This window comes from Oncorhynchus mykiss, chromosome 15, assembly GCF_057628025.1.
Source record: "Oncorhynchus mykiss isolate SJ-2025 chromosome 15, ASM5762802v1, whole genome shotgun sequence".
NCBI lineage: Eukaryota > Metazoa > Chordata > Actinopteri > Salmoniformes > Salmonidae > Oncorhynchus > Oncorhynchus mykiss.
Window position 1 is genome coordinate 62,905,887 of NC_143036.1, and position 26,299 is coordinate 62,932,185.

At 42.2% G+C, this 26,299-nt stretch overlaps 1 protein-coding gene across 2 annotated transcripts in view; it reads right to left on the minus strand.

Moving 5' to 3' along the window:
* Positions 1 to 456: 456 nt before the first annotated feature.
* Positions 457 to 26,299, minus strand: part of LOC110490467 (protein lin-7 homolog A) — a 33,355-nt gene continuing 7,512 nt past the window's right edge. The window contains exons 2-6 of one of the 2 annotated variants that reach the window (XM_021563869.3): positions 19,136 to 19,254; positions 13,073 to 13,144; positions 8,715 to 8,924; positions 4,996 to 5,207; positions 457 to 2,456 (exon numbers count right to left, since the gene is read on the minus strand). In XM_021563869.3, coding sequence (XP_021419544.1) covers positions 2,432 to 2,456; positions 4,996 to 5,207; positions 8,715 to 8,924; positions 13,073 to 13,144; positions 19,136 to 19,254 — 638 coding nt within the window. In that variant the 3' untranslated portion in view covers positions 457 to 2,431. Of the gene's footprint in view, positions 2,457 to 4,991; positions 5,208 to 8,714; positions 8,925 to 13,072; positions 13,145 to 19,135; positions 19,255 to 26,299 lie in introns of both variants that reach the window. The other variant, XM_021563870.3, reaches the window with a different exon arrangement.

The window sequence follows — 26,299 nt, forward strand, 5'->3', positions numbered from 1 at the left end:
TTGACAAACACAATAGTAGGCCGATGCACACTATGTTCTATATAGTCAGTGTAGCCGGTGCAAGCAAATCCACATCCTCAGCTTGAGTTTCCTTCCTCCATCTTACAAGGACCACTGAGCTCCGGCATTAGTTTCAGTGTCTGCCTTCTGTATTGACGTCCATTGGCGATTGGGTTTATATTCAGATGCTTCAATTCAAGGGGGAATTATAATGTAAAAGCGTCAACCACAGGCACTTCATCTCATCTCAGTGGAAGGCAGTGTCAAAACCAGTGACCCCATCACTGAGAGACCTTAATTGCTTTGGAAGAGTGCTACACTGCTGCCCTGTAACTCCCGTTCACAGCTCAAACAGACAGGGGTCACGAGTTAGCTGTAGCCTGCTTCCCCTTACCCCAGATTTTAGACAAGCACAATAGACACAGTAGAAGAAGAAGCAGTTCGGGGTCAATGAAGTCATCATTGTACACACGCACATATATTTATTTATACAAATATAATATGTATAACAATTGCATATCACCTGGTGTTGTCTTTTTTTTTGTACAATCAGGGAGTACAGTACGTCCAGTCAGGAAGTACAGTACGTCCAGTCAGGAAGTACAGTACGTTGAATCAGGAAGTACAGTACGTCGAATCAGGAAGTACAGTACGTTGAATCAGGAAGTACAGTACGTCCAGTCAGGAAGTACAGTACGTCCAGCCTAAAAAATGCAAGTCGGCAATAAGAAAGAGAATAAGTAAATGTACAAAAGGGATCTGTCAGAGGCAAGATGAACTGCTCAAAAGTTCAGGGACAAAACATGTTCACAGCCCAATCTGGTTGGACTATCAGGATGGCACATTGCACACAGTATGCCTGTCAAATGATCTTGCACTACTTCAATACCCACCCACAAAGGAACTAGGCCTATATAGAACATACATACTAGAGTTTGCTACTTGGAAAACCATCCAATGTATTGTTTGTCTGACAGTACTACAGATACAAGATTCCTTTTTGATCAGTGTTGATCATCAACTGGTTTTCTAATAGCTTTGAATGAATCCACAGTGCAACTTGTTATACTTAAATATGGTTACTTGTCATGAGAATACTACGTCAGACGATAGGTAGAGGGGTTGAAGGAGAGAGTTTAAAACAGAGGTCCCTTATCGATAGACGACTAGAACATTCCACAGTCTCTTACTCACAATGATTGTCAAAATGTAAAGGTGATGACGCAGATCCAGGAGAATGAGTCCATTAACCATACTATTCTGGTACGAATTATACACTGGGCTATAGGTCTTGTACAATTCAATATTTTAAATAATCATCTGCATGTTAACAAACACACACACATACCTTCATGAAATGACTTCATGCAAAACTCAGATTGTAAACAATAAAATAGATGGATTTAAAATATAAAGACAATTGTACCATTTGATTAACCCGCCAGGTCATTAATATATATATATATAAATGTGTTTGACATTCCTCATATCAATGATTCAAATGTTCAAATTATATTGATATATGTAGATCTGATTTTATATGATTACTCTATATACTCTCTGTATATATTCATTTGATGGGAGTAGATGACTAACAATCATTAAATGGCTGACTTCAGAGCTGAAAGTCAAGATAGGAAATTTCACGATAATTGTACTTGTATTCAATTGTATGAGTACAATTATCTCTGTGTATTTTTTACATACCTCTCTTTTAACAGCCGTTTGATTTTGATGTCAGAAGCTGCCTTATGACACACAGTGCATAAGATACAGTTGACCGAGTATTACATTGTTAACTTTTGTATCTTTACCACATACTGTATATCTCTAATCATTACTTTTATGTGAAATGTAAAACCAACGAAAGTCTGTTATTGCTAAATCTACAAGTTTCCATACAAAATATTTTCTCGTTGCAATATATATAAGGTAAAAAAAAAAAGAGTTCACATTTATCCAAAGCAGGACAAGTTTGACACAAAAAAAAGCAATGTTCATTCACACAGGGACAAGCTCCCATAGAAGAAACAATAGAAATATAATTGTTCAAAGATATAGCAAAACCAAAGTCAGGAAACAAGTGAAATGAATTCAAAACAGATAACAAAAATAAACTATCACAAATGACAAGGAGCATTGTGGAGGGTTACAACTTTCAACTGTTAGAGGACAACTTCAAGTGAACACAAACAAAATAAAAGTCAAAAGGATGGGTTTCAGTGCTAGCCTCCAATCTCTCATGTCACAAGCACCGTTGTTTACATTTCAGAACACATATCTTTCAGTTTTGCTTCATTCTGTTGGTAGTACATTGAAGGGGGAGAGAGAGTCTTCACTGCTTAACAGTATCATATTCTCCTCTACCAGGTGGTTCCTTCGGGATCCTCAGCACATAGAGATGGACTCAGAACCTTCCTTTCAGTGTCCCTCACTTCTTCTTCTTTTGGAACAGCCTGTGAGGGACAGGTGTAAGAAAAGCTGAGAGCAGTGTTTGAAACTATTTGACAAGTCAGTACTTTGACAGGTCAGTAAAGTGGGATGCTAATGTAATATTCTGGTCCAATAAGTTACAAAAAAGTGTAGTGTACTCTGCTGTGAATTGCGAAAAGCCCATTGAACTGTGAAAAGCCAATTAAAAATATTTGTGAATGAACCTTTTACTGCAGTGGGCTAAATCAGGGACACACAGAGTGTTTCTTGGTAGTCTTAAACAAATCTACTTTGAAATAAAAGCATACACTTCTCACACATGGTTATGGACTTTTAAAAAAGAAGACACCTGTACCATGTCAGATAAAGAGTTGAAATGTATTACATTTTGAGTTTGCATCCCAATATTACACTTTATATACATCACAGAAGACTGAAATATAACAAAACCGTTTGACATAAAAACACCGGATTTTCAGTCAGGTTCTAGAATGTTTATTAATTATGAAAAATATGAATAACATTCCACCCATGAGGCCACTAGGTCATTTGACAGCAGGAAATGGCTACATGTCTGTGGAATTCCCACTACTACTGAGAACAGAGATATAGCAGAGCCTATTGTGTCCTCGGGCCTTGGTCAGCCTGGCCAGGTATGCGAAAGAGAGAAAGAATGGCCGGGCAGCGAATCAGAGAGGAAGGCTACATGACGAACAGATTTCATGCAATCCCATGGTGCTTTCCCCCTAGCAGCCAGTCCGCCGCGCATGTCGCTTGCTTGGCCACCGGCCTCTTGGCCACTGTGGCAAAGCCCTGTAGTCAGCATGCCAGGGTTGATACAACATGATCCCTGCTCAGTCCCCACTCCATGCCTCTACTGCACAGGTCTACAAGCTCACACATACCTCCCCGAGCTAAACGAGGGCTACACGAGGAGGGTTACTATCAAACGATCAGTGCCACTGAGGATCCCTTAGCCTGCGGGTGGTGTTAAGTCTTTTGTGATGTGGCCCAGACAGGCTTAGTATTACTACTGCCTATTTTCAGAGTTGTCCTTATTTTAGCTTTATCACCTCCAGCAATCCAAGCAATGACGGGGTATATTTGTATACCACAAGTCTGCCTCAACTTTGCACTGATGCAGTCAAGTCTGCTCTGTGGTATGTGTTATAAAACATGTAGCATCCCATGAGCGTGAGCTCTTATTTGCTCAGCCATATCTAAAATAATTCACAAGCCACGCAGCTGAATTACTGACACAACGGTTATGACTGTACAGGGGATTGCAACTGCTAAGTTAACAAACACCCTGAAATAGATTAAGCGCTCATTCCAGGACCTTAATGTGTGCTGCAAGGAAATGTTTAATGAAAAATTGAAACACTTGATGTAATCCTCTGTAACTTTTACCCAAAGGACAAGACCTGGTATCATTGTGCAGTAGGAGCCTCTCTGACAGGAGCCTCTCTGGTACTCTCTCTGGGTATAAAGAGCCCAATGGGTTTTAAAGAACCACTGAACATGCCGATTGGCACTTCTGTTTTTCTGTTGCTCATTAGAAAAACAAGATTTCAGTCTTGGAGGTTTGTTTCCAGACCGATTCCACGCTTGGTTAATGATGTTTGTCCCCCATGAGACACTGTAGACGCAGAAGCCTATTTCACTTCCTCAAAATCCCAAGAATGAATCGAAGATAACTCAAGAAATCTGTAATTAAATTTGGACGTTTTTGCCAAGGATGTTTAAGTTGCACAATTTTACATTTCACTAAGGTGTTTGTTGCAGTATTTCTCAAGTAAAAAAATGCACAACATGTTGTCTTATGTAAACAAAGCCAGGCTGCTGGGCAGGTCTGTCTCACTGTATGCTATTGAATAGAGAGAAATCACTGCATCTGTTCACCCCATGTTAATAGGAAAATGTACTTAGTCTAACCCTTCATTTACCTGTTGTGATACACACATGTTCCAAACACTTTGTAGTCAATTTGGACAATAGAATAACTGTTTCTGACTCATATCGATGCCACATAGACAGTTTTCAAAGGCATTCGTTGCGTTTTAAACGTTGTTGCTGTTTCAAATGTGCAATGTGTATCTCCAGACAATGCCAGCCTCCTTCAGTTCACCCTAATTCCCCAAAAACCTTTGAGGTGCTAAAGAGTCCCGTGTGGCTCAGTTGGTAGAACATGGCGCTTGCAACGCCATGGTTGTGGGTTTGATTCTCACGGGGGACAAGTGTGAAAATGTATGGACTCAAGTTGCTCTGGATAAGTCTGTCTGCTAAATGACTGAAATGTGAAATCCCTGTCAGATCCTTAAAACAGTATAAATCTAAATTAAATCATAGAGGACTGGTCTTCTTACTGTACCAGCTGTTTTCTTCATCTGTGTGGTTCAACTCCTTCTCCTCGGTGGTCCCAGATCTGGTTTGTGCTGTCTTGCCAACACCTACAGTCCTGTTTGGTGTGACAATGCCCATAGGAGTCGGCATGACAGTACAAATAGATCTAGCACCAGGCTACGGTCCCCCACCCTTAAAGCAATGAAAGGCCTCACCTACGACATATGGTTCTGCTGGGTAGTGAGGTTCTGCTGCTGCTGAGCCTGCATGAGGAGCTGCTGCTGCTGGCGGCGGCGGGCCGTGCGGAGCTTCTCGAAGCGCGCCTCCATCTCCTCCAGGACCTTGGGCGTGTAGCGTACCACCAGCTTCACACTGTCCTTGGCTGCCTTCAGAAGCTCCACCGCCTTCTCGTGGTGCTCCCCCTCCACACTCTGGGGAGATGCAGTGAAAGAGAATGAGAGAGAGAAGAGACTCAGCACATTTAAGAAATGTGGTGGCAATGTGTTAGTGTTGTAGTGATATGGTCTCTGAAGTCTGCCTCAGTTTCTTAATTGGCATGGACAGAGAAATAAAGAAATGTTGCCAATACTTTTATGTAAGCAACAATGACACAGTTACACAGCAGCAGCTTCAGTTTCTAAATGGTTACTACCAATTAGGTTTGAACTGGAAGTCAAATGTATTTTTACTTAGTTCAACAAGCATTGCATATTGGTATAATTAGTACTTCATCCAAAGCCCAGAGTAATATACAGTACCAAGCAACATTTTGGACACACCTACTCATTCAAGGGTTTTTCTTTATCTTTACTATTTTCAAAAACAAATAATAAAGACATCAAAACTATGAAATAACACATATGGAATCAAAAACGTGTTAATTAAAAAATATATATTTTATATTTGACAATCTTCAAAGTAGCCACCCTTTGCCTTGATGACAGCTTTGGCATTCTCTCAACCAGCTTCATGAGATAGTCACTTGGAATATAGAAGATAGCCCTATTTGGTAAAAGACCAAGTCATTGTCCAGAGAAATGGCAGTCAATAATTATTTTAAGACATGAGGGTCAGTCAACCCGGAAAATGTCTAAAACCATAGAGTGTTACTGTCACGACTTCCGCCAAAGTCGGTCCCTCTCCTTGTTCGGGCGGCGTTCGGCGGTCGAAGTCACCGACCTTCTAGCCATCGCTGATCCTCTTTTCATTTTCCTTTGGTTTTCTCTTGTCTTCCATCACACCTGGTTCCAATTCCCATCAATTACATGTTGTGTATTTAACCCTCTGTTCCCCCTCATGTCCTTGTCGGTGATTGTTTATTGTAAGTGTTTGTGCACGTCTGTCCTGGTGTGCGTCGGGTTATGTACCCATTTGTTGATTGTTCTGTTTTCCGCTGGGTTTTATTATTAAACTGCGCCGTTTGGAAACACAGTTTTTGCTCTCCTGCGTCTGACTTCTCTGCCGCCAGTACGCACCCCCTTACAGCTATGATTAAACTGGCTCTCATGAGGACCGCCACAGGAAAGGAAGACCCAGAGTTACCACTGCTGCAGAGGATAAGTTCGTTAGAGTTAACTGCACCTCAGATTGCAGCCCAAATAAATGCTTCACAGAGTTCAAGTAACAGACACATCTCAACATCAACTGTTCAGAGGAGACTACGTGAATCAGGCCTTCATGGTCAAATTGCTGCAAAGAAACCACTATTAAAGTACACCAATAATAAGAAGAGACTTGCTTGGGGCAAGAAACATGAGCAATGGACAGTGAGAATCGCAGAATGGTGAACTTAACCAAACGACAGAGAGTTTTGACTGTGTGATATTAGATTTGCTTCTTGTGTAAATATTTTCTGTCTGGATTTTAATGATTTTGATCAGTGGAAATCTGTCGTTTGGTCTGACGAGTCCACATTTGACATTTTTGGTTCCAGTAGGGGAAGGGTTTATCTCTGCATGTGTGGTTCCCACCGTGAAGCATGGAGGAAGAGGTGTGATGGTGCTTTGCTGGTGACACTGCAAGTGATTTATTTGGATCATCAAGGACAACAACCACCCGAGCCACTGCCTGTTCACCCCGCTATCATCCAGAAGACGAGGTCAGTACAGATGCATCAAAGCTGGGACAGAGAGACTGAAAAACAGCTTCTATCTCAATGCCATCAGACTGTTAAACAGCCATCACTAACATAGAGAGGCTGCTGTCAACATACAGACTAAAATCTCTGGCTGCTTTAATAAATTGACTTATTAACGGTATCACTAGTCACCTTAAATAACGCCACTTTAATAATGTTTAAATATCCTACATTACGCATCTCATATGTATATACTGTTCTATACCATCTACTGCATCTTGCCTATGCCTATCATTAGTCACTTTAAATAATGGCACCTTAATAATGTTTACATATCCTACATCACTCATCTCATATGTATATACTGCTCTATACCATCTACTGCATATTGCCTATGCTGCACAGCCATCGCTCATCCATATATTTATATGTACATATTCTTATTCATCCCTTACATTTGTGTGTATAAGGTAGTTGTTGTGACTTTGTTAGATTACTTGTTAGATATTACTGCATTGTCAGAACTAGAAGCACAAGCATTTCGCTACACTCGCATTAACATCTGCTAATCATGTGTATGTGACCAATAAGATTTGATTTGATGTTTTGGAACTCCTTCAAGGCTATTGAAAAAGTATTCCAGGTGAAGCTGGTTGAGAGAATGCCAAGGGTGTGCAACGCTGTCGTCAAAGCAAAGGGTGGCTACTTTGAAGAATCTAAAATATATTTTAATTTGTTTAACACTTTTTGGTTACTACATGATTCCATATGTGTAATTTCATAGTTTTGACGTCTCCACAATTATGTAGAAAATAGTAAAGAAAAACCTTTAAATGGGTGTCCAAACATTTGACTGGCACTGTATATTTTCACATTACAATTCTGGATGTTACGGAAATCAAATGAATCCTTTATGAAGCTTGCTTTTTCCATTTAAAAAAAATATTTGTACCCCTTTTTTTCTCCCCAATTTCATGGTATCCAATTGGTAGTAGCTACAGTCTTGTCTCATTGCTGCAACTCCCATACGGACCCGTGAGAGGCAAAGGTCGAGAGCCATGCGTCCTCCAAAACACAACCCAGCGCAACCAAGCCGCACTGCTTCGTGACACAATGCACATCCAACCCAGAAGCCAGCCGCACCAATGTGTCGGAGAAAACACTGTGGTCAGCGTGTACTGTGCCCGGCACGCCACAGGAGTCGCTAGTGCGAGATGAGACAGGAATATCCCAGCCAGCCAAACCCTCCCTAACCCGGATGATGCTGGGCCAATTGTGCGCCGCCCATGGGCCTCCCGGTCGCAGCCTGGGCTCGAACCCAGAGTCTCTGGTGTAACTTTTATGTCCAAACACATCCTGACATTACCATGCAAATTGGTTTTCATTTGATGGTTTACATGGACAGTTACGGAACAGGATTCAGCAAGGAGTGACTTTGAAAGGCTAAACCGCTAAGCCGTGTGAAGCTTGGAACACTTTGCTCATGGTGACATTGGCTGCTTCTAAAAAACTGTCACTTTGTAATAGCTTTTGTTGTTGCCCGTTGCTTTAGTCATAGATAGCGCTCCTGTATCTTGGACACTGGTTCACTGTAAGCCTATTTTTATTTAGGTCTTCAGAAAACCAATCACTCTGCTTGACCCAATCCATATTGTGACAGTTTGACTCAAGGTTTAGACAAAATGCTTCCCTGCTCGGATGTCAAGCAAGATGAGAAAATTAATACCTGGAAATATTAACTACAGCACACAACTGTGATTGGGACTCGTAATATACAAGACGCAAATTCACAGAATATCATAAATAGGGTACAGAGTTATGTGACTAGACCTAGCGATAATTGTAAATAATCTATACATACCACGCCATTGACAGACAGGAGCTGGTCCCCTCGCTTCAGTCCCCCATGCCTCTCAGCCAAGCCCCCTGGAATGATGCGGGAGATATAGATGGGAGAGTTCTGCTCCTTGCCACCCATCACATTGAAGCCCAGCCCCTCCTCCGTCTTGGGCAGCTCCACCACTCGGGGGTGAGAGTGACCCTCGCTGGCCGCAAAGGCTGCAACTGTGGCCTGCAGAGATCAGACCATTATTGGTGTGTTCAGCACTAACTCCATGCCCTATACCACCCTATTCTGTCTAACACACAAATAGATTAGATAATGACGATTCTAAGTGCATGAACTGGGATTGCAATTCCAAACAGGCAAATAAGTGTACAGACTTAAATTCGCTCTGTGGGTGGGACCTTCTGACTTCTCTCTCTAAACAGAGCTTAGAGACGTCCAGTAGGACTAAAATAACAAAGTGAGAGCCAAGGCGATGATGGTGATGTATTGTAGCCATGTGAGATGCTTTCTGGCTCTGTAAGAACATGGATTAGCACATATCTGTCGCCGTTGGAGAAGAAGACGCAAGATAACTTTCACCCCAACTAACTAAATGTCTGTGAGCCTGCTTTACTAAATTCCACTGGCTTGGGATGGCTTTCAAGTTCTAGACGAATCTTCTTCTCGCCTTGTCGTCTGAAACAAAGTGTGCAGGAGCTTGTTAGCCCAGCCTGGGAAAGGAACAGCAGATGTACATCGCCACAGGTGCCGGTCTGTCAAGTCTGTCTCATTATTATTATTAAGCAATACTTTCTCAGGAAACTGCCGGGGAAAAAGGCCTCTGTTTCAAAGCTTGGCGTATGTGGATCCAAAGTTTTCCCTAGCAGGTGAAAGCCCAAAGCTTTGAGATCCTCCCCAGTGTCTGGGGCGAACCAAAGAAAAATTACAGCTTACTGGGAAATTGCCTAAGGAATGTCACAGTACATATGGAAATGACTTAATTTCAACAAAATGTTATTATCATCAGCCATCAGTTCAGCTCAGTCTTTTCTCTGGAGCACCATAGACTAAGTGGTCTCCCATCTCTGGAAGATAAAAGATAAGAACCTCAGGCCAGGAATTACAGTCTGGAATTGATTCAATTAACTGGGTAAAAAACTGAATCAAGTGCTCATGTTCTCAGGTGGAACACATTTGAATTGGTAAACGCTCATCAGCAACAGTTCACCAAAGGCATCTAAAAGAACATCTTGCTAATGCCTCAAGACTGCTGGTGTATCAAGGATCCCTGCTTTTCAATAGGACTATAACACATTTTTTAGGCCCCCAATTTCCTACTTATTAAAGTGATTCATGTGAAATGTGCTGAGTGCTGCCCTCCAGGCCTTTGGTCAGCGATGTACTTGAGATGTACTTGGAGACGAGGCTGATGAAACAAGCACCGGCTCAGCTAAACGGAAACTCTCTAGAGGGCGGCACTTTCAAAAGCAGCGCACCATCTCATTTCGATGTCGTCCATGGAAATCACTCCCGTGGGCGTGGAAGCCAGTGAACGGAGTTTGCTCTTTGTTAATTGCTACTCCGCTGTTGGCTGTATTAAATATTCGTTTGAAAAGATTGGTGATGGACAAGGACAAAGCTGAAAGGCACTTCATGCTGTTGTCATTGCTTTCTTGTGTAAACAGTGTCGTAAGGACAATCTTGTTTGCTTTAACACTGTGAAGTACAAGCCCTTTCATGAATTGTAAAGTAGTTTGATTAGACCGATCTACATTCTCTCTTTCAAAACAGCCTTTGAATAAGCTTTGGAGAAAAAAAAGACTTGTTTATGATTATGTACATTATAATGTTGAACAGAGACTTTGGATATTCCACAAATGATTAATATTTGAAGGGAAATGAAAAGGACACGTCGCTGTAACAGTAGCATACCATCAACCTCAACATCATTTGATCTGAGCAGGTTAGAAAGAGTATTTTGATATTCCATCAACATCAGACACAGTGGTGTCCTTCAATAGGCCAGTAGGACTGAAGTCGGAAGTTTACATAATGAAATAAACAAGTTTACATGTTGAAATAATTCAAACTTGTTTTTCAACCACTCCACACATTTCTTGTTAACAAATTATAGTTTTGGCAAGTCGGTTAGGGCATCTACTTTGTGCATGACACAAGTCATGTTTCCAACAATTGTTCACTTATTATTCACTGTATCACAATTCCAGTGGGTCAGACGTTTACATACACTAAGTTGACTGTGCCCTTAAACAGCTTGGAAAATTCCAGGAACTTATGTCATGGCTTTAGAAGCTTCTGATAAGCTGATTGACATAATTTGAGTCAATTGGAGGTGTACCTGTGGATGTATTTCAAGGCCTACCTTCAAACTCTTTGCTTGACATCATGGGAAAATCAAAAGAAATCAGCCAAGACCTCAGTGAAAGAATTGTAGACCTCCACAAGTCTGGTTCATTCTTGGGAGCAATTTCCAAACGCCTGAAGGTACCACGTTCATCTGTACAAACAATAGTACGCAAGTATAAACACCATGGGACAAAGCAGTTGTCATACCGCTCAGGAAGGAAACGCGTCCGATCTCCTAGAGATGAACGTACTTTGGTGCGAAAAGTGCAAATCAATCCCAGAACAACAACAAAGGACCTTGTGAAGATGCTGGAGGAAACAGGTACAAAAGTATCTATATCCACAGTAAAACAAGTCCTATATCGACATAACCTGAAAGGCAGCTCAGAAAGGAAGAAGCCACTGCTCCAAAACCACCAATAAAAAAACCAGACAACGGTTTGCAACTGCACATGGGGACAAAGATCATACTTTTGGGAGAAATGTCCTCTGGTCTGATGAAACAAAAATAGAACAGTTTGGCCATAATGACCATCGTTATGTTTGGAGGGAAAAGGGGGTGGCTTGCAAGCCGAAGAACACCATTCCAACCGTGAAGCACGGGGGTGTCAGAATCATGTTGTGGGGGTGCTTTGCTGCAGGAGGGACTGGTGCACTTCACAAAATAGATGGCATCATGAGGTAGGAAAATTCTGTGGATATATTAAAGCAACATCTCAAGACATGAGTCAGGAAGTTAAAGCTTGGTCACAAATGGGTCTTCCAAATGGACAATGACCCCAAGCATTCTTCCAAAGTTGTGGCAAAATGGCTTAAGGACAACAAAGTCAAGATATTGGAGTGGCCATCACAAAGCCCTGACCTCAATCTTATAGAAAATGTGTGGGCAGAACTGAAAAAGAAGGAGGCCTACAAACCTGACTCAGTTACACCATCTCTATCAGGAGGAATGGGACAAAATTCACCCAACTTATTGTGGGAAGATTGTGGAAGGCTACCTGAAACGTTTGACCCAAGTTAAACACTTTCAAGGCATTGCTACCAAATACTAATTGAGTATATGTAAACTTCTGACCCACTGGGATTGTAATGAAAGAAATACAAGCTGAAATAAATCATTCTCTCTACTATTATTCTGACATTTCACATTCTTAAAATAAAGTGGTGATCCTAACTGACCTAAGACAGGGAATTTTTACTAGGATTAAATGTCAGGAATTGTGAAAAACTGAGTTTAAATGTATTTGGCTAAGGTGTATGTAATCTTCCGACTTTAACTGTATGTCCTTGTATACCTTTCATCCAAGATGGAAATTCACAACACAATCCAGTCTGATGAAAGTCATTAAAAAAGGTTACCTTGTTTACTACTCCTTTAGAAAGGGACTGAACCATAGTCAAAGTTTTACAGAGCATTTGCGATTGAAGAGATGACGTTTCGCTGACAAAAAAAAGCGCCCTTTGGAATTGTATTCCACACCGGCCCTAGTTACCTACTCATCCTGCTTGCCCAGTGTTGTCAATCAATCTGTGTCCTACTCCTCTGTGTGCCCAGGCCGTGTAAGAAGATGGGGGCAGCGGTCTCTGGAAGGAGCAGCCAACTGTATCAGTCAGTGTGCGTACCTCCCTACGTTGCCCCATTTCTTCTTCACTCACTATCTGATGTATTGGTGACACTGGGAAAGAGGACTGTGATGCACTCCTCTCTCTCATCTCACCCTCCCTCTTGATTCCCTCTTTTCCTGTCTCCCTTTCACTGTTAGATGTCTGTTTTATTCTCCTACACAAAAGAAGCTCTCCTCAGAAGGAATATGAATGAGCGGTGGCGGAGGGACTCATTGGTAGAACCTCTCAAGTGTTTACATCCAAGGTCTGCTAATGAGTAATTCATTGTGCACCAAACCTGCTCCACTCTTTGATCATCTGATGGAGACATGGGTGTTTATGTATCTAGGCTACATTGTACAGTATCTTTCAGCCTCAAGTTTGGTCAATACAGTCTGAGATTAGAGTATGTTGCTCACCTTTGCTGTAGCCCGTGCCTGGTACTCCGGACAGCCATTGACTGTGATTGTTTCATGCATGTACTGGTACACCTGAAAGAGAAAAATGGACAAACCATGAGTGTATTCTCTCAGTACTTTTGAATTTTCTGTAACATTTCTCCAAGTCTCTTGCATGTTCAATCCATGTCGTAGGCTACCAGACATGGTAGTTGGCAGGGTTAGGTTTTTGATTTTCTATGTAAACCTGTATTTTGAGAGTGTTTATTCTTGCAAATACCTTTGTAGATTATGTAGATGTTCATTGGATTTCTTCATCCACCTGGATCCACCTTTCACTGTTAATAAACTGCACACTATTTGGCGCCTGATCCTGCTGCCTCCTGCTACTTACTGCCCGTAAGGCTGCTCAAACATCTGGTCCCTACGACAATTAGCATAAGCAAACCGTGATGCATCAGTAAGTACAAAATACTCATAGCACACTGTGGTGTGGCGCTTACTACCCCTTTTGGTTTTCTCTCATGTGGGTAACACATGGCATTGAGTAAATACACTGAAGAGAGTGGAGTTTGGAACGGAGTATCGAGTGGAGCTAAGACTCTTGGTACTGTAGGTGAATTTCCACTAAGGATTTCCCCCCCTGTGTTTGACCAAAAAGCCTCAGATTTGTCTGTTTCCAGCTCCACCGCCCGGCCCCTGGTACTCATTGGGCCATGGCCTCAGTGGACTTGTCCTGACTTGGGGCCAAGGCAAGGACACTGGGGCTTTTCGGGCATTATTTATATTCACAAAATATAGAAAACAAAAAAATAAACGCAACATGCATCAATTTCAGCGATTTTACTGAGTTAAAGTTCATATAAGGAAATTAGTCAATTGAAATAAATTCATTAGGTCCTAATCTATGGATTTCACATGACTGGGTAGGGGTGCGAGCAGGGGTGCAGCCATGGGTGGGGCTGGGAGGGAACTTGGGAGCCAGGCCCACCCACTGGGGAGGCAGGACCTGCCAATCAGAATGAGTTTTTCCTCTCAAAAAGGCGATAGAAATACTCCTCAGCTTCATCAGCTGTCCAGGTGGCTGGTCTCAGACGATCCCACAGGTGAAGAAGCCGGATGTGGAGGTCCTGGGTCACACGGGGCCTGCGGTGTGAGACGTACAGCCAAATTCTCGAAACAACATTGGAGGCGGCTTATGGTAGCGAAATTAACATTACATTTTCTGGCAACAGTTCTGATGGACATTCCTGCAGTCAGCATGCCAATTGCATGCTCCCTCAAAACTTGAGACATCTGTGGTATTGTGTTGTGTGACAAAACTGCACATTTTCGAGTGACCTTTTATTGTCCACAGCACAAGGTTCACCTGTGTAATGGTCATGCTGTTTAATCAGCATCTGATATGCCAAACATGTCAGATGGATGGATTATCTTGGCAAAGGAGAAATGCTCAGTAACAGGGATGTAAACAGGGATGTAAACATAACCAATTTGTGAGAAACAAGCTTTTTGTGCATATTAAACATTTCTGGGATCTTTTATTTCAGCTCATGAAACATTGGTTGTGTTTCTATTTTTGTTCAGTAATACATAACAATGGCTAACTGTGAACAATGTTTAACACCTTCTCACAAAGCAACTGTTTTGATTATGCAGAGGTTGATGACTCCGCTCTTCACAAGTCCTCACTGTCGGCCCTAGCTTTGGAAACACGATGTCCTTAGTACAACTTAAGGGTGTATACACTAGTGGAACTCTGGTGTTACAGTCAAAAAGCAGTACTTTGTTTTTCAGCTGAGCAACTCTTTGAAATCCAATATTGAACACCATCTTGGGACCTTATTCCAGGATACCTCTTCCACATCTACAGTGTGTTCTAACCTCCTCTAAAGAGGAGTCAGCATTCCGAGCCAATGGAAAGCTTTCAGGTGTAAAAGAGCTATTTTGAGTTGTTTCTATACAGAACATGACATACTGTATCGACACCATTTACGATAACACCCCCAGCATATAGTATGACATTATCACACCTTCTTCTGGTGATCCAACAGAAACAACTCGAAACATTATGAATGCTCTGATTAGTGTTGCAGTGTTGAACATTACATGAGACATTGGCCTACTCCCCATACGGGGTCATGTAATTGTTTGATGTGACTCATATGAGCCCTCATCCTTTGTGTGTTTTAGCCAAGAGCCTTGCGGCTGGTCCATTCTATAAACATTTTGTCAGTGCATCGTTTGTCATATAAAGATACAGCATCCATCCATCCCTGTGAGCCTGATTTAAATACACTTAGGATGTATGGACTGTTGTGTATTCAAGGTCTCAGTGGATGCCTTGCTGTGAGTCAGGAGAATTGTGTCTAGGAAACACGTGAACAACAATAAAGGTCAAGCTATTTCAATTTGTAATTTGCTTAACTATATGCACAAACATCCACGAGTTGAAGTGCAAATTGGATGTACCACTAACTACTGCTGAATTACTCAACAAGCAAACCAAATTAAATTGTAACGTCTCAAACCCTTCTTGAAGAACAACATTGACTTTTTCATGTGCAGTGAATTGTATTGTTTTTCTCTGGAATGGAAACTAATGGGGATTTTACTCATCAGCTCACACCTCGGTATGTCTCGACACAAGGAGAGCATGTGTTTTCTGGGCTCAACCATCATTCAATATTTCTGTATGATGAGCTGGAGAAAAACTAAGGCCCTTGCCTCTTTGCGACTTCAAAGTGCTTCATCTGTGTTTCAACAATAAAACAAGTGGTTTTGTGTCACCTGGGTATATCTGACTGACGAAAAACAAAGTCTGTTGGTTGATATGAAAATAAAAGAATAACCGCAAGCCAACAACAAAATAAATCAATTGGATTTTGTTTTGAGCAAGCAGTTCACATACAAAAATAAGATATTTGAGCTTTTTAGGTTTACCTTTATGAACCCAGTTGAACTCAGTCTGACAACACTGTTAATGAATGAACATAACCTTCTGTTCTGATAATTCATTGGGGGAAAATAATCTCCAATAGCATAAAGAAAACAGTCAACAAATTGCTGTGTTCTTTTCACTGTTCTTTTCACCAGGGAACAAACAGATTCAAAGTGAGGTAGAAAGAGAGTGAGAGAGAAAGAGAGAGAGAGAAACAGAGTGAGAAACAGGCAGAGAGAGAGATGGAGAGAGTGAGAGAGAGAGATTTGAAAGACTTGCACTCCTGAAGGCATCATTTCTATCTCATTCCCCCTCCTGTTGCTATGCATCCATCTTTACCTCTGAACTCTACTTTCTTCCTGTCCCTCCTGAATATACTCTCCCTTTCTCTCTTCCCCCTCTCTCTCCTGACTCTACGGTACACTGGGCGTTTACCACGGCAGGCATTCATTAACCCAGATCTATCTAACCTCTGTGGAAGGCTCATTGTGCTTGATGGGCTGGGGGATCCCAGTCTTACCGTCAGCCTTACGAGGACGCCACAATGCCTGATAGTGGAGAGAGCTGCCCGGAGGGTGGCACGACGCGTGTAACCATGGCTCCCCGAGCAAAATGGGGAAGGATGAGACGGAGAGAGAGCTTGAAGAGCTCTCCTTCTCCTCTCTCTAGCTGACTGAGTTTAAAGTGGTCACTTGGTAGAAGCGAAACGGCATTAATAACTGTTCATTCACAGACCTCCCTAGCTCTGTCAGCATGACACAAAAAGAGAATATTAAACGCACAGAGATAATTAAATGAAGTGGCTTTCAGCCTTCAGCTCACAGTAAATGTAGTGAGAGACTAAGGTCTGCCCTCAATGGAGCGGCACACAAATCCTTTCCTTTATATGAATTCAAAGTGAGACCCGTATTCATATGCCCTGTTCCATTATCATCAGGCTACTACAACTCTATGATCACATAATTGATTCAGTTCATTGGAAAATACTCTGTTTTTTTTGCAATGAAAAATGACCTGCATTGTTTTGTGACTAATGAAAGTCATGATTCGAGTTCATGTGTGGTTGAATCGTTTGCTCGGGCCTGTCGAATGATTTTCATCAGGACCAGTTCTTGATATGCATAACGCTTTAAGTCAAGCCAACAGAGTGGCTGGAAATCATCATAATCTCCATCATTTCCCGCTGGTTAGCGCTCCCAGTCGTCTTCCCTGGTGTCCTTCCCTTTCCATTTGCAAAGCAGATTGACTCTGACAACTCATTCAGGGACTTTCCCTGACCTCTGAGATGTCATTGATAGACAAGGTTGGGAAGAGCAACGCTCCTCCTCACTCCATCTCTTTGTAATTGGGGGTCTTTCACCTTAGCAGGCATTTCCATCCCACATCAATTTCCCCTATCAACAGTTAGCCAGTTAACCCCCTCACCCATAGCTAGGCTGATTCATGTGGCTGTAAATTCTATTGACACTGTGAAGAAGGTTTTCAGCCGGATCACCTCTGTGACTTCTACAGTAGAGACATGATCAAGCTACCCTGGTCTGTGGGATTCTGTGTCTGCTCATCAAACCATGAAATGAGCTTCACAAGCAGATATGAGACGAGGGGAACAAATCTAATCGCTCAATTATAATACCTGGTGGCCCCAGCTCAACGCAGAATAGGTCATCTGCATTAATGAAATGACACACAGGTGAATCCCAATACCGAGCAACTATACATGGCTCTGAAGCAACCTTTAATCTTCCTGTAATAGCTGTGGAGGAAATTATTTATTGACCCACTATGTTGTTTAATTGAACATACTATGCTGTTTTTACTTGGAGAATTGTCCTTTGTTATACGTTAGTATTTTGCTGATACAGGCTTGTCTTGTGTGACTTAGTCATTTGTCTGGGCGTACAGATAAGAGCCGTTTAGGTGTGACTGCAGTATGTGACATTCTGTTTTAACAATCTACAGGAACTTAGACGTGTGGAAACATGCAGGACGGAACAGACAACGGTGACACTGTTAAGTGGTTGTTATTGATTGCTTCATTTTTGCAAATCTAATAATAAAGTTGTTGTGAAGAATACAGTCTCTCTCCTTTTGGTTGGAATCCCCACGACATGGCTCTCTCCCATCTGCAGACATATTCCAGCACAGAACAGGGGCCAGATGAGGTCAAATGTGATTACATTACGATTAACTCGCCAATGTAGCTCAAAAAGGCTCAGCTGTCAGGGTATTGAGAGCGAGCCGCAGGGAAGTGTTTTTTACGATGCTCGTCACTATCCATTGTCCGGGAAAAATTTGCGTGGAATAATTTGCATGTGTAATAAAAGTGAATACAGGGGTTGTGACCGCGTGTTGGAATGTAAACACATGCGACACAGCACGTATGGCAAGGTATTGCTCAATTCACATAAATGCCATGTTCTCTGCTCTTCCATAGAGACATGGGAGTATTTATTGTCTTGGGAGGCTGTTAAACCACTGACATGAACGCCACAGCTGTTGAATGTTGCTGATAACGACCACTCATCTTCACTCTCCAGCTCCTCTAGCAGTCAGACCTCTACGAGAAAGAGCCATTCTGCACCGTGGCAAAGTGTCAGCTCACACAAGAACGTAATTGACTGGAAACTATGGCCGGTCAGCCTCTGCAACCAATCCAAGCTGATCCTCTCTAGTTTCCCTGGTGACTGGATGTGTTGTTGGTGGTTGAAGTGTTTCTCTCGCTCTTTCCCTCTCAATGGCCAGCTGTTGTAAAAGAGTCTGTAGGGTGCTGCCTAGCTGCTACTCCTGGCAGAGACATGAAGCCTCCCCCACCACCAGGCAGCACCAGGCTCCAGTGTCTCTGCCTGACTCCCAGGCCAGGCTTCTCTCATCCTGCTGTCCAATGAAAGGGCCAGCCCTCTCTGACATTTCCTCTAGTAGATTACATTTCCTACTAGATTACCTCAGTCTGAGAATTGATGGCCCTCTTACTCTTCAGTCTGTGTGTCTGAGCTGACCACGTCTGGGAAAACACCCCTAAAAGTCTGCATTGTTGTGTAGCCACATTTCTTCATTAAAATAACCATCAGTCACTTGTGGTCAATTTCCCTGTGTTGGCAGGAGCAAAAGGACCCTGGGGCCGTGGTGCAGGGGAATCGACTCACCTCTCTAATGGCTGTGCAGAACTCACTCTGCAACACCAACTTCAGGGACTGCAGCTTGTGACCCGGGACGTCTCCGGACTCCTGTAGCTTCTCCAGCAGCTCAATCGCCCTGGCTACATCTGACAGAGAGAGAGAGAGAGGCAGAGAGAAAGGGAGAGGCAGAGAGAGAGGAAAAGGTAGAGAGAGGTGGAGAAAGTCAGAGAGAGAGCGAGAGAGGGGGTAAGAAGGGGAAAAAATGCCCCATTGAATTACATTAACAGCAGAGCCTTGAAAAATAAGTCCGGAGCGAATCGATAGAGAGGATAATGGAAAAAAAACTGAGTCAGGGCCAAGGGGATCAAGAGAGAGAGAGAGAGAGAGAAAGCAATCCCAGCGTAGTTTGCATTAGGCCTGCTCCATGCATGAGAAAATGGGGGGCGGACTTCAAGGTAGAGCATCGTTCTGTTCAAAGCGAGCGAATCCTGGCATGAGCGGGCACCGCGATCATTAGATCCTTTTAAAACAAACCCATGACGCCCTAAGTTAAAGACTTTGACTCCTATGTCTAGTAAACTCTCCACCCCTAATTATCATCCCCTGAAAAAATCCAGCGTAAAGCAGATTCTTTTCAGGAAAAATGATAGAAATGAGAGTACATGTTGGAAGGGGAGAGGAGGAATTTGATGCTCAGCCTAATCGTTGGGTCAGTTGTTATAGAAGAAACTAAATAAAAAGCAGTGGGTGGATAATGTGCATCTGTCAACCCTTTATCCCTTCAGCATGTGCAAAAACCAAACTACACAGTTTGCAACCAGCGAGTCGCTGGAAAATGATCAAACCACTTGTAATGGACTACAGATATTCGATGTTTCATACCTAGCTTGATGCCGAACCCAGTGACACAGTCCCACTCAGAAGAAATAGCAAGATTATGTTTTGGAGTTGATAATATAGTTTAGATGTTAAAAATATAAAAATGTAAAATTGTTAACTGAGTCTACTTTATTAATCCAAGAAATATCCAACTATATGTAGCTCAACTATATGTAGACTATATACATTCTTTGAATAGCAAATATATACAGAGGCTAAGGTCAAGGATTCTGAACAATCTTAAACACCATTACCCTGGTGTTGAACTAGCGCCACGCTCTGTACAACACCAATAGAGAGGGGTAAACAACCCACAATGTTTATAAACATCACGCCGAACCCAGGGAGGCTGGACTGAGAGGGAAGACAATCTAGTTTAACCTGGTGAGGCAGAGAGGAGGCAGAAAAGCTATTACTGTTTACAGACCTAGGGCGAATTAGGTAAGAGGAGGGAGAACTGCATACATAGAACCTGTGGTTGTTTAGGCAGGTTTGTTTTGTGCCAGTATTTAAGCGTCAAATAAGGGCATAACATTTACTGTTGGTAAACAAGTATACATGGAGAAAGAACATGATACCCAGAGTACCAGCGTGGATTACATTAAAGCAGAAGAAATGATGGGGTTGATTTCCATCAGGATTGGTTACTGCAAGCCACAAAGTGTTGTCAGGGAGATCTTTACAGGGAATTCATCACCCTAATTCCACGACTCCACTCAGCATCTTCTGTAATGATGGCCAAGTGTCAGCCAAGATAATATCGCATAGAATGTTCTATAGGATGTGCAAAAAATATATGTTTTATTGTCACGTACACCGGATAGGTGCAGTGAAATTTATTTTTTTACAGGGTCAGCCATAGCAAATTAAGGTTATGTGCCTTGCACAAGGGCACATCGGCTGATTTTATTTCTGACTTTTCAGTTACTGGCCGAACACTCAAAGCTTAGGCTGAGACTTGGTGTGGGTGGTATAGTCCACCCTAGAGGCAGGTTGTTGCCTGAAATGTCAGACTTGGTCAAGAACCCGAAACTACGGGGAGACGAGAGCAGAATTACAGCTGGTCCATAGGGAGTCGAACACAGGAAAGGGGACACTTTTCTCTAAACCTGTGAGTGTGTATGGAGGGATAAAACAGTATTCATTACTACTTTACATTACCCCTGCAACAGAGCTCTGTAATGGTAATGTAGCTAATGTACAGAATTTCCATCAGATTTAATAAGCGTCCAATGAGTCCGTAAGTAAGGTGAATGAGGTTGTACAATATTGTGTACCATATCTGTAAAAAAAGAGAGTTAGCATTTCACTAATGAGTGGCCAGTAATCTGCTGGTATTATTCCAAGCAGCCTGGTTAGTTTTATGAGTGTTTATTTCTCATTATAGCGAGGTCAGGGCCAGATCAGGAGAGCTTTTGCCTTCTCTCATTTGCCCATTAGCACCAATTTCTTCATCCTCGTCAAGGTCTCTGACGAGGCCTCCAACATCGAGCAACGCTTCAAAGATTAAGATTTCTAAAACATTTTTGTTGATAGATGGGATTTCTCGGGAGGTCAGTTTTTGTACTACCCTACACTGATCAAAAACAAAAGTTGGGAGTCTCCACCTGTTCAGCACCACTTTCAAGTAGTTTGGCTTTCAACTTCGGTCTGGGGAATTAAATAAATACATTCTTTGAAATAAACTGGGTTATAGGCTAAGAAGCTATTTTGTAAAAGTAAAGCAAACCGTGTTTGGTTGCTAAAGGGAAGGATTTCGACCGGGTATCAAGTTGTTTGAAAGGAGAAAGAGAAGAAGATCTGGCAGTCCGGAAAAGTCCGGAAATGTTTTAGGCTACAAGCAATCAAAGGCAGTATTTTAGACCTTCATTTGAATATCAAAAATATCACAAATACCATAACGAGGCCATATATGTCATGCCCCATCTCCCCTATTCAGACTGTCCAGTGTCTATGACCAGTCAGCCAACACCACAGCAGTAAATAGGGATTGTTGCTACCAGATGTGACAGTTGTTATCCCCCTAAACCAGTGATGAGGGCTAGACTACAGCAGAGCCTCTCCTGCTCCTAGAGTTATTACAGGTAATCGGTCATAAAAGCCTCCCCTCTCCAACAGTCGTCAAACCCACTGGCTACAGGTCATCTACAAGTCTCTGCTAGGTAAAGCCCCGCCTTATCTCAGCTCACTGGTCACCATAGCAGCACCCACTCGCGGCACGCGCTCCAGCAGGTATATCTCACTGGTCACCCCCAAAGCCAATTCTTCCTTTGGTCTTCTTTCCTTCCAGTTCTCTGCTGCCCATGACTGGAACGAATTGCAAAAATCTCTGAAGCTGGAGACTCACATCTCCCTCACTAGCTTTAAGCACCAGCTGTCAGAGCAGATTACAGATCACTGCACCTGTACATAGCCCATCTGTAAACAGCCCATCTATCTACTTACCTCACCCCCATACTTGTATTTATTTATTTATTTATTTTGCTCCTTTGCATCCCAGTATCTCTACCTGCACATTCATCTTCTGCCGATCTACCATTCCAGTGTTTAATTGCTATATTGTAATTACTTCTCCACCATGGCCTATTTATTTCCTTAACCTCATTTGCACTCACTGTATATAGACTATTTGTTTTCTTTTCTTCTACTGCATTATTGACTGTATGTTTTGTTTATTCCATGTGTAACTCTGTGTTGTTGTATGTGTCGAATTGCTACGCTTTATCTTGGCCAGGTCGCAGTTGCAAATGAGAACTTGTTCTCAACTAGCCTACCTGGTTAAATAAAGGTTAAATAAAAATAAAATAAATAAATAAATAAAAAGTTGCATTTCATTTGCTGCATCGTGACACATATCATGCCGTCATCCACCCTGCTTCCCTTGGTCTTCTAGCTCATCAACTCTGCAAGCACTGTCGTGTCGATTTGTTTCAATAAGTAGATGGCTATTTGTGGACAGAATGTCTTGGACAGACCGTGGATAGTGTTGTGTGATAATTGGTGTAGAACATGCAGCAGTAATAGAACACCATCCAGTCCTGTGAGGAGCTGCCTACGTCAGGCATTTCTGCTGGAATCCTGTATTTTGTCTACGGTGTGAGGAGTGAGACATCAAATGGTTTCCTCTGTGTGTGATCTAAGGGGTATAAACCCCCAGGGTATAAGATTTGCTTGGCAGCCCTGGGTGATTTGCTGTTTCAATAACTATGGGAAGCCAGGTACAGAGTTATGTCACATCCACATAGCTTTGTCTGCAACGACTCCCAAATAAGACACGTTATAACGACGCATCACATCAAATCCCTGTGTGGTACATTCAGCCACATCACCTAGGTGACCAAGTGAGACCTTAAGTCCTTACTAATCTGACCTTATAGTTGGCTATGTAGACACACACAGACCAGTAAAACCATGGTCATATTGAGCTACACCACCACTAGCATCAACGTTATACCCTGACTACACCGCTCATGTCGCGTGTGCGAGCGTTGCAAAATACATTTAGAAATCTATATTATTCAATTATTGCACACACACACTGCTTGCGCGTGCAAACAAGCGTCTGCGTTGCCAAGGGATAAAATCTGGCCCAGTTCTACTTGTGACGCAGATCGCGCTGCAAGTCCTGCCTCACCCATCTCCTCATTGGTTTATAGAAGCAGGTACCCACATGCCATCTCCTCATTGGTTATACCCACATGGGTGACTGAAAGACGAATGAGGTCGGTGGCGGTGACCTAATTTATGAAAGCTGCCAATCGCAATATAAAGTCCAGAGAAAAAAAGGCCTGGAAGGAGTAGAGATGACTAGAAACAATTTGGTTGACCGTTTTGTGTGGATTAATTGTTGGAATAGAGGACCTTGTGCATTTCATGTAAAATTACAACTCAATGTTTATATCCCAGGACAAATTAGCTAGCAACAGCAAGCTAGCTAAATAGGACAAATTAGCTAGCAAGTGCAAGCTAGCTAAATTGCCATAAATGTGTAACGCTTTTCGACCTGTCCCCAAATTAATGTAATTGGTTCAGAGTCTGTTTTGATATTTTAACCTGCATGTCGTGATCACGTTTGGTGTGGGGGGGACAAAATTAATTAATGCACGATGGCGCACGCGCGCAGCTGGTTTGGGTTCCGTGTTGCTGTCCCTCAGCCTACAATGCTAATAAAAAGGAAAACTGCTCTGTAAGAGTAGCTCTACACACCACTAAGAATACCCTCACCGCCCACATGGCGTGGCCTGTTACCAAGCCGAAGCCACTCCATGAATAACTACAGTACATCTGGAGGGTAAAACACAGTCAGCCAACACCATCCTGGCCTGCCTTACTAACTAACACTCCAACCCATCTGAGAGAGGAACTTGAGAGTATGCATGGATCTGGCCCTCTCTCTCTCTCTCTATCCCACTTCATTAAAAGAACGTGGCTCAGTGAAGCCCCAGGATAGGATACCAGTCCTGTAGGCCTACAGATCTCCTCTCTTTGGATTTCCTCACTCCACTGAGATGGATTCATTTGAAACCAATGGAAGTCAGTGGCGGGAATCCACTCAACTACTAAGTCATTAGCATTCTCCTCGTCGTTCCTCTTCTCCACACTCCAATGAGATGGATTCACTCAACTACTAAGCCATTAGCATCCTCCTCGTCGTTCCTCTTCTCCACACTCCAATGAGATGGATTCACTCAACTACTAAGCCATTAGCATTCTCCTCGTCGTTCCTCTTCTCCACACTCCAATGAGACTTCAGCCCCCTTGGCGCTTCACCAACTCTAGAGATGGACTCAAGGGGTCCAGATGTGTGCAACATCTGTGGGACTCAACCCTCCTCCACGAAATGAAAATATTCAAAGAGCAGTTACTGTATGTTCAGCTTTAATGCCGACACAACGGCAAATCAATGTTGCCATTAGATCATCTGCAAGGCATGTTTGCAAAAAATAAAAAATACATTTGACACATATTTTCAAGGGAAGACAGAGGTGTCCAGGTGAAACTGCTGCTCTTATTGGAAGTGTCATTAAGGATGGGAGCAAGAGATGAAAAACAATAGCTGTTAAAAGTTAAACATACAACTCCTAATTTACATGAATTCAATCTGTGAAGTTGGGGAGGCATGTTTCTTGCCTTCATCAGTATTCTATAACTAAATAAAGTATGAAACACCAGTACATTGCTATGCATTGTGTAGTCGGGAACATTGATGCTACTAGCCAAACATTTGACCTAGTTTAACTTCTCTTTGCCACACAGCAGTGAGAACACATTACCATTGCCTGATTGGATGAGCTGAAAGTAACGAGACGTGTTCTTTGGAGCGGTCACATAGGGCTCTCATCTACCATTTTCTATTTCAACAATCACTCCTGACTGGGCAATGACACATTTCTCTATTTGAAAGGTTTATCATCCGTCTCCAATTACAACAGAAAGTGAAGCAAACTGACTGTTTACTGAAATCCCTGTGGCCAACTTGAACCAAAATGATACTGTGCGTCCTTCAGTGTACGTATAATACATTCCTAATGGGCCGATGTATGTGTCCCTAACAGTAATAAAGACAGAAGTAAAAGCAATAGAACAAAGGCCAATATAAATCATATCTGAATTCTTTGTGGGAAAGATTTCTTGAGGCAGCCAACAAATAAAACATTTATGCTCATTCTAATTCATGTTCTAAGGCAACGATGAAGGTGTTTTAGAGTGTGCCCAACTTTGGGAGAGAAATATTCTGAAAGTGCTGTTGAAGTGTTACTGAAAGCAGTGTCCTCTAAAGAGCCATTTCCAAGAGGAATCAATTAATTAATAGTGTGTATCTAATAAGCTATTAGTCTACTATAGTCTACTATTTTCTTTGACTGACAATGCTAAACTGTTTAGTGATAAATCTGTTTCTGTGACTGACAATGTAAAGACGTTTAGTGGTAAATCTGTTTCTGTGACTGACAATGTAAAGACGTTTTGTGGTAAATCTGTTTCTGTGACTAACAATACAAAACTGTTTAGTGGTAAATCTGTTTCTGTGACTGACAATGTAAAGACGTTTAGTGGTAAATCTGTTTCTGTGACTGACAATGTAAAGACGTTTAGTGGTAAATCTGTTTATTTGACTGACAATGTAAAGACATTTTGTGTTAAATCTGTTTCTGTGACTGACAATGTAAAGACGTTTAGTGATAAATCTGTTTCTGTGACTGACAATGTAAAGACGTTTAGTGATAAATCTGTTTCTGTGACTGACAATGTAAAGACGTTTAGTGATAAATCTGTTTCTGTGACTGACAATGTAAAGACGTTTAGTGATAAATC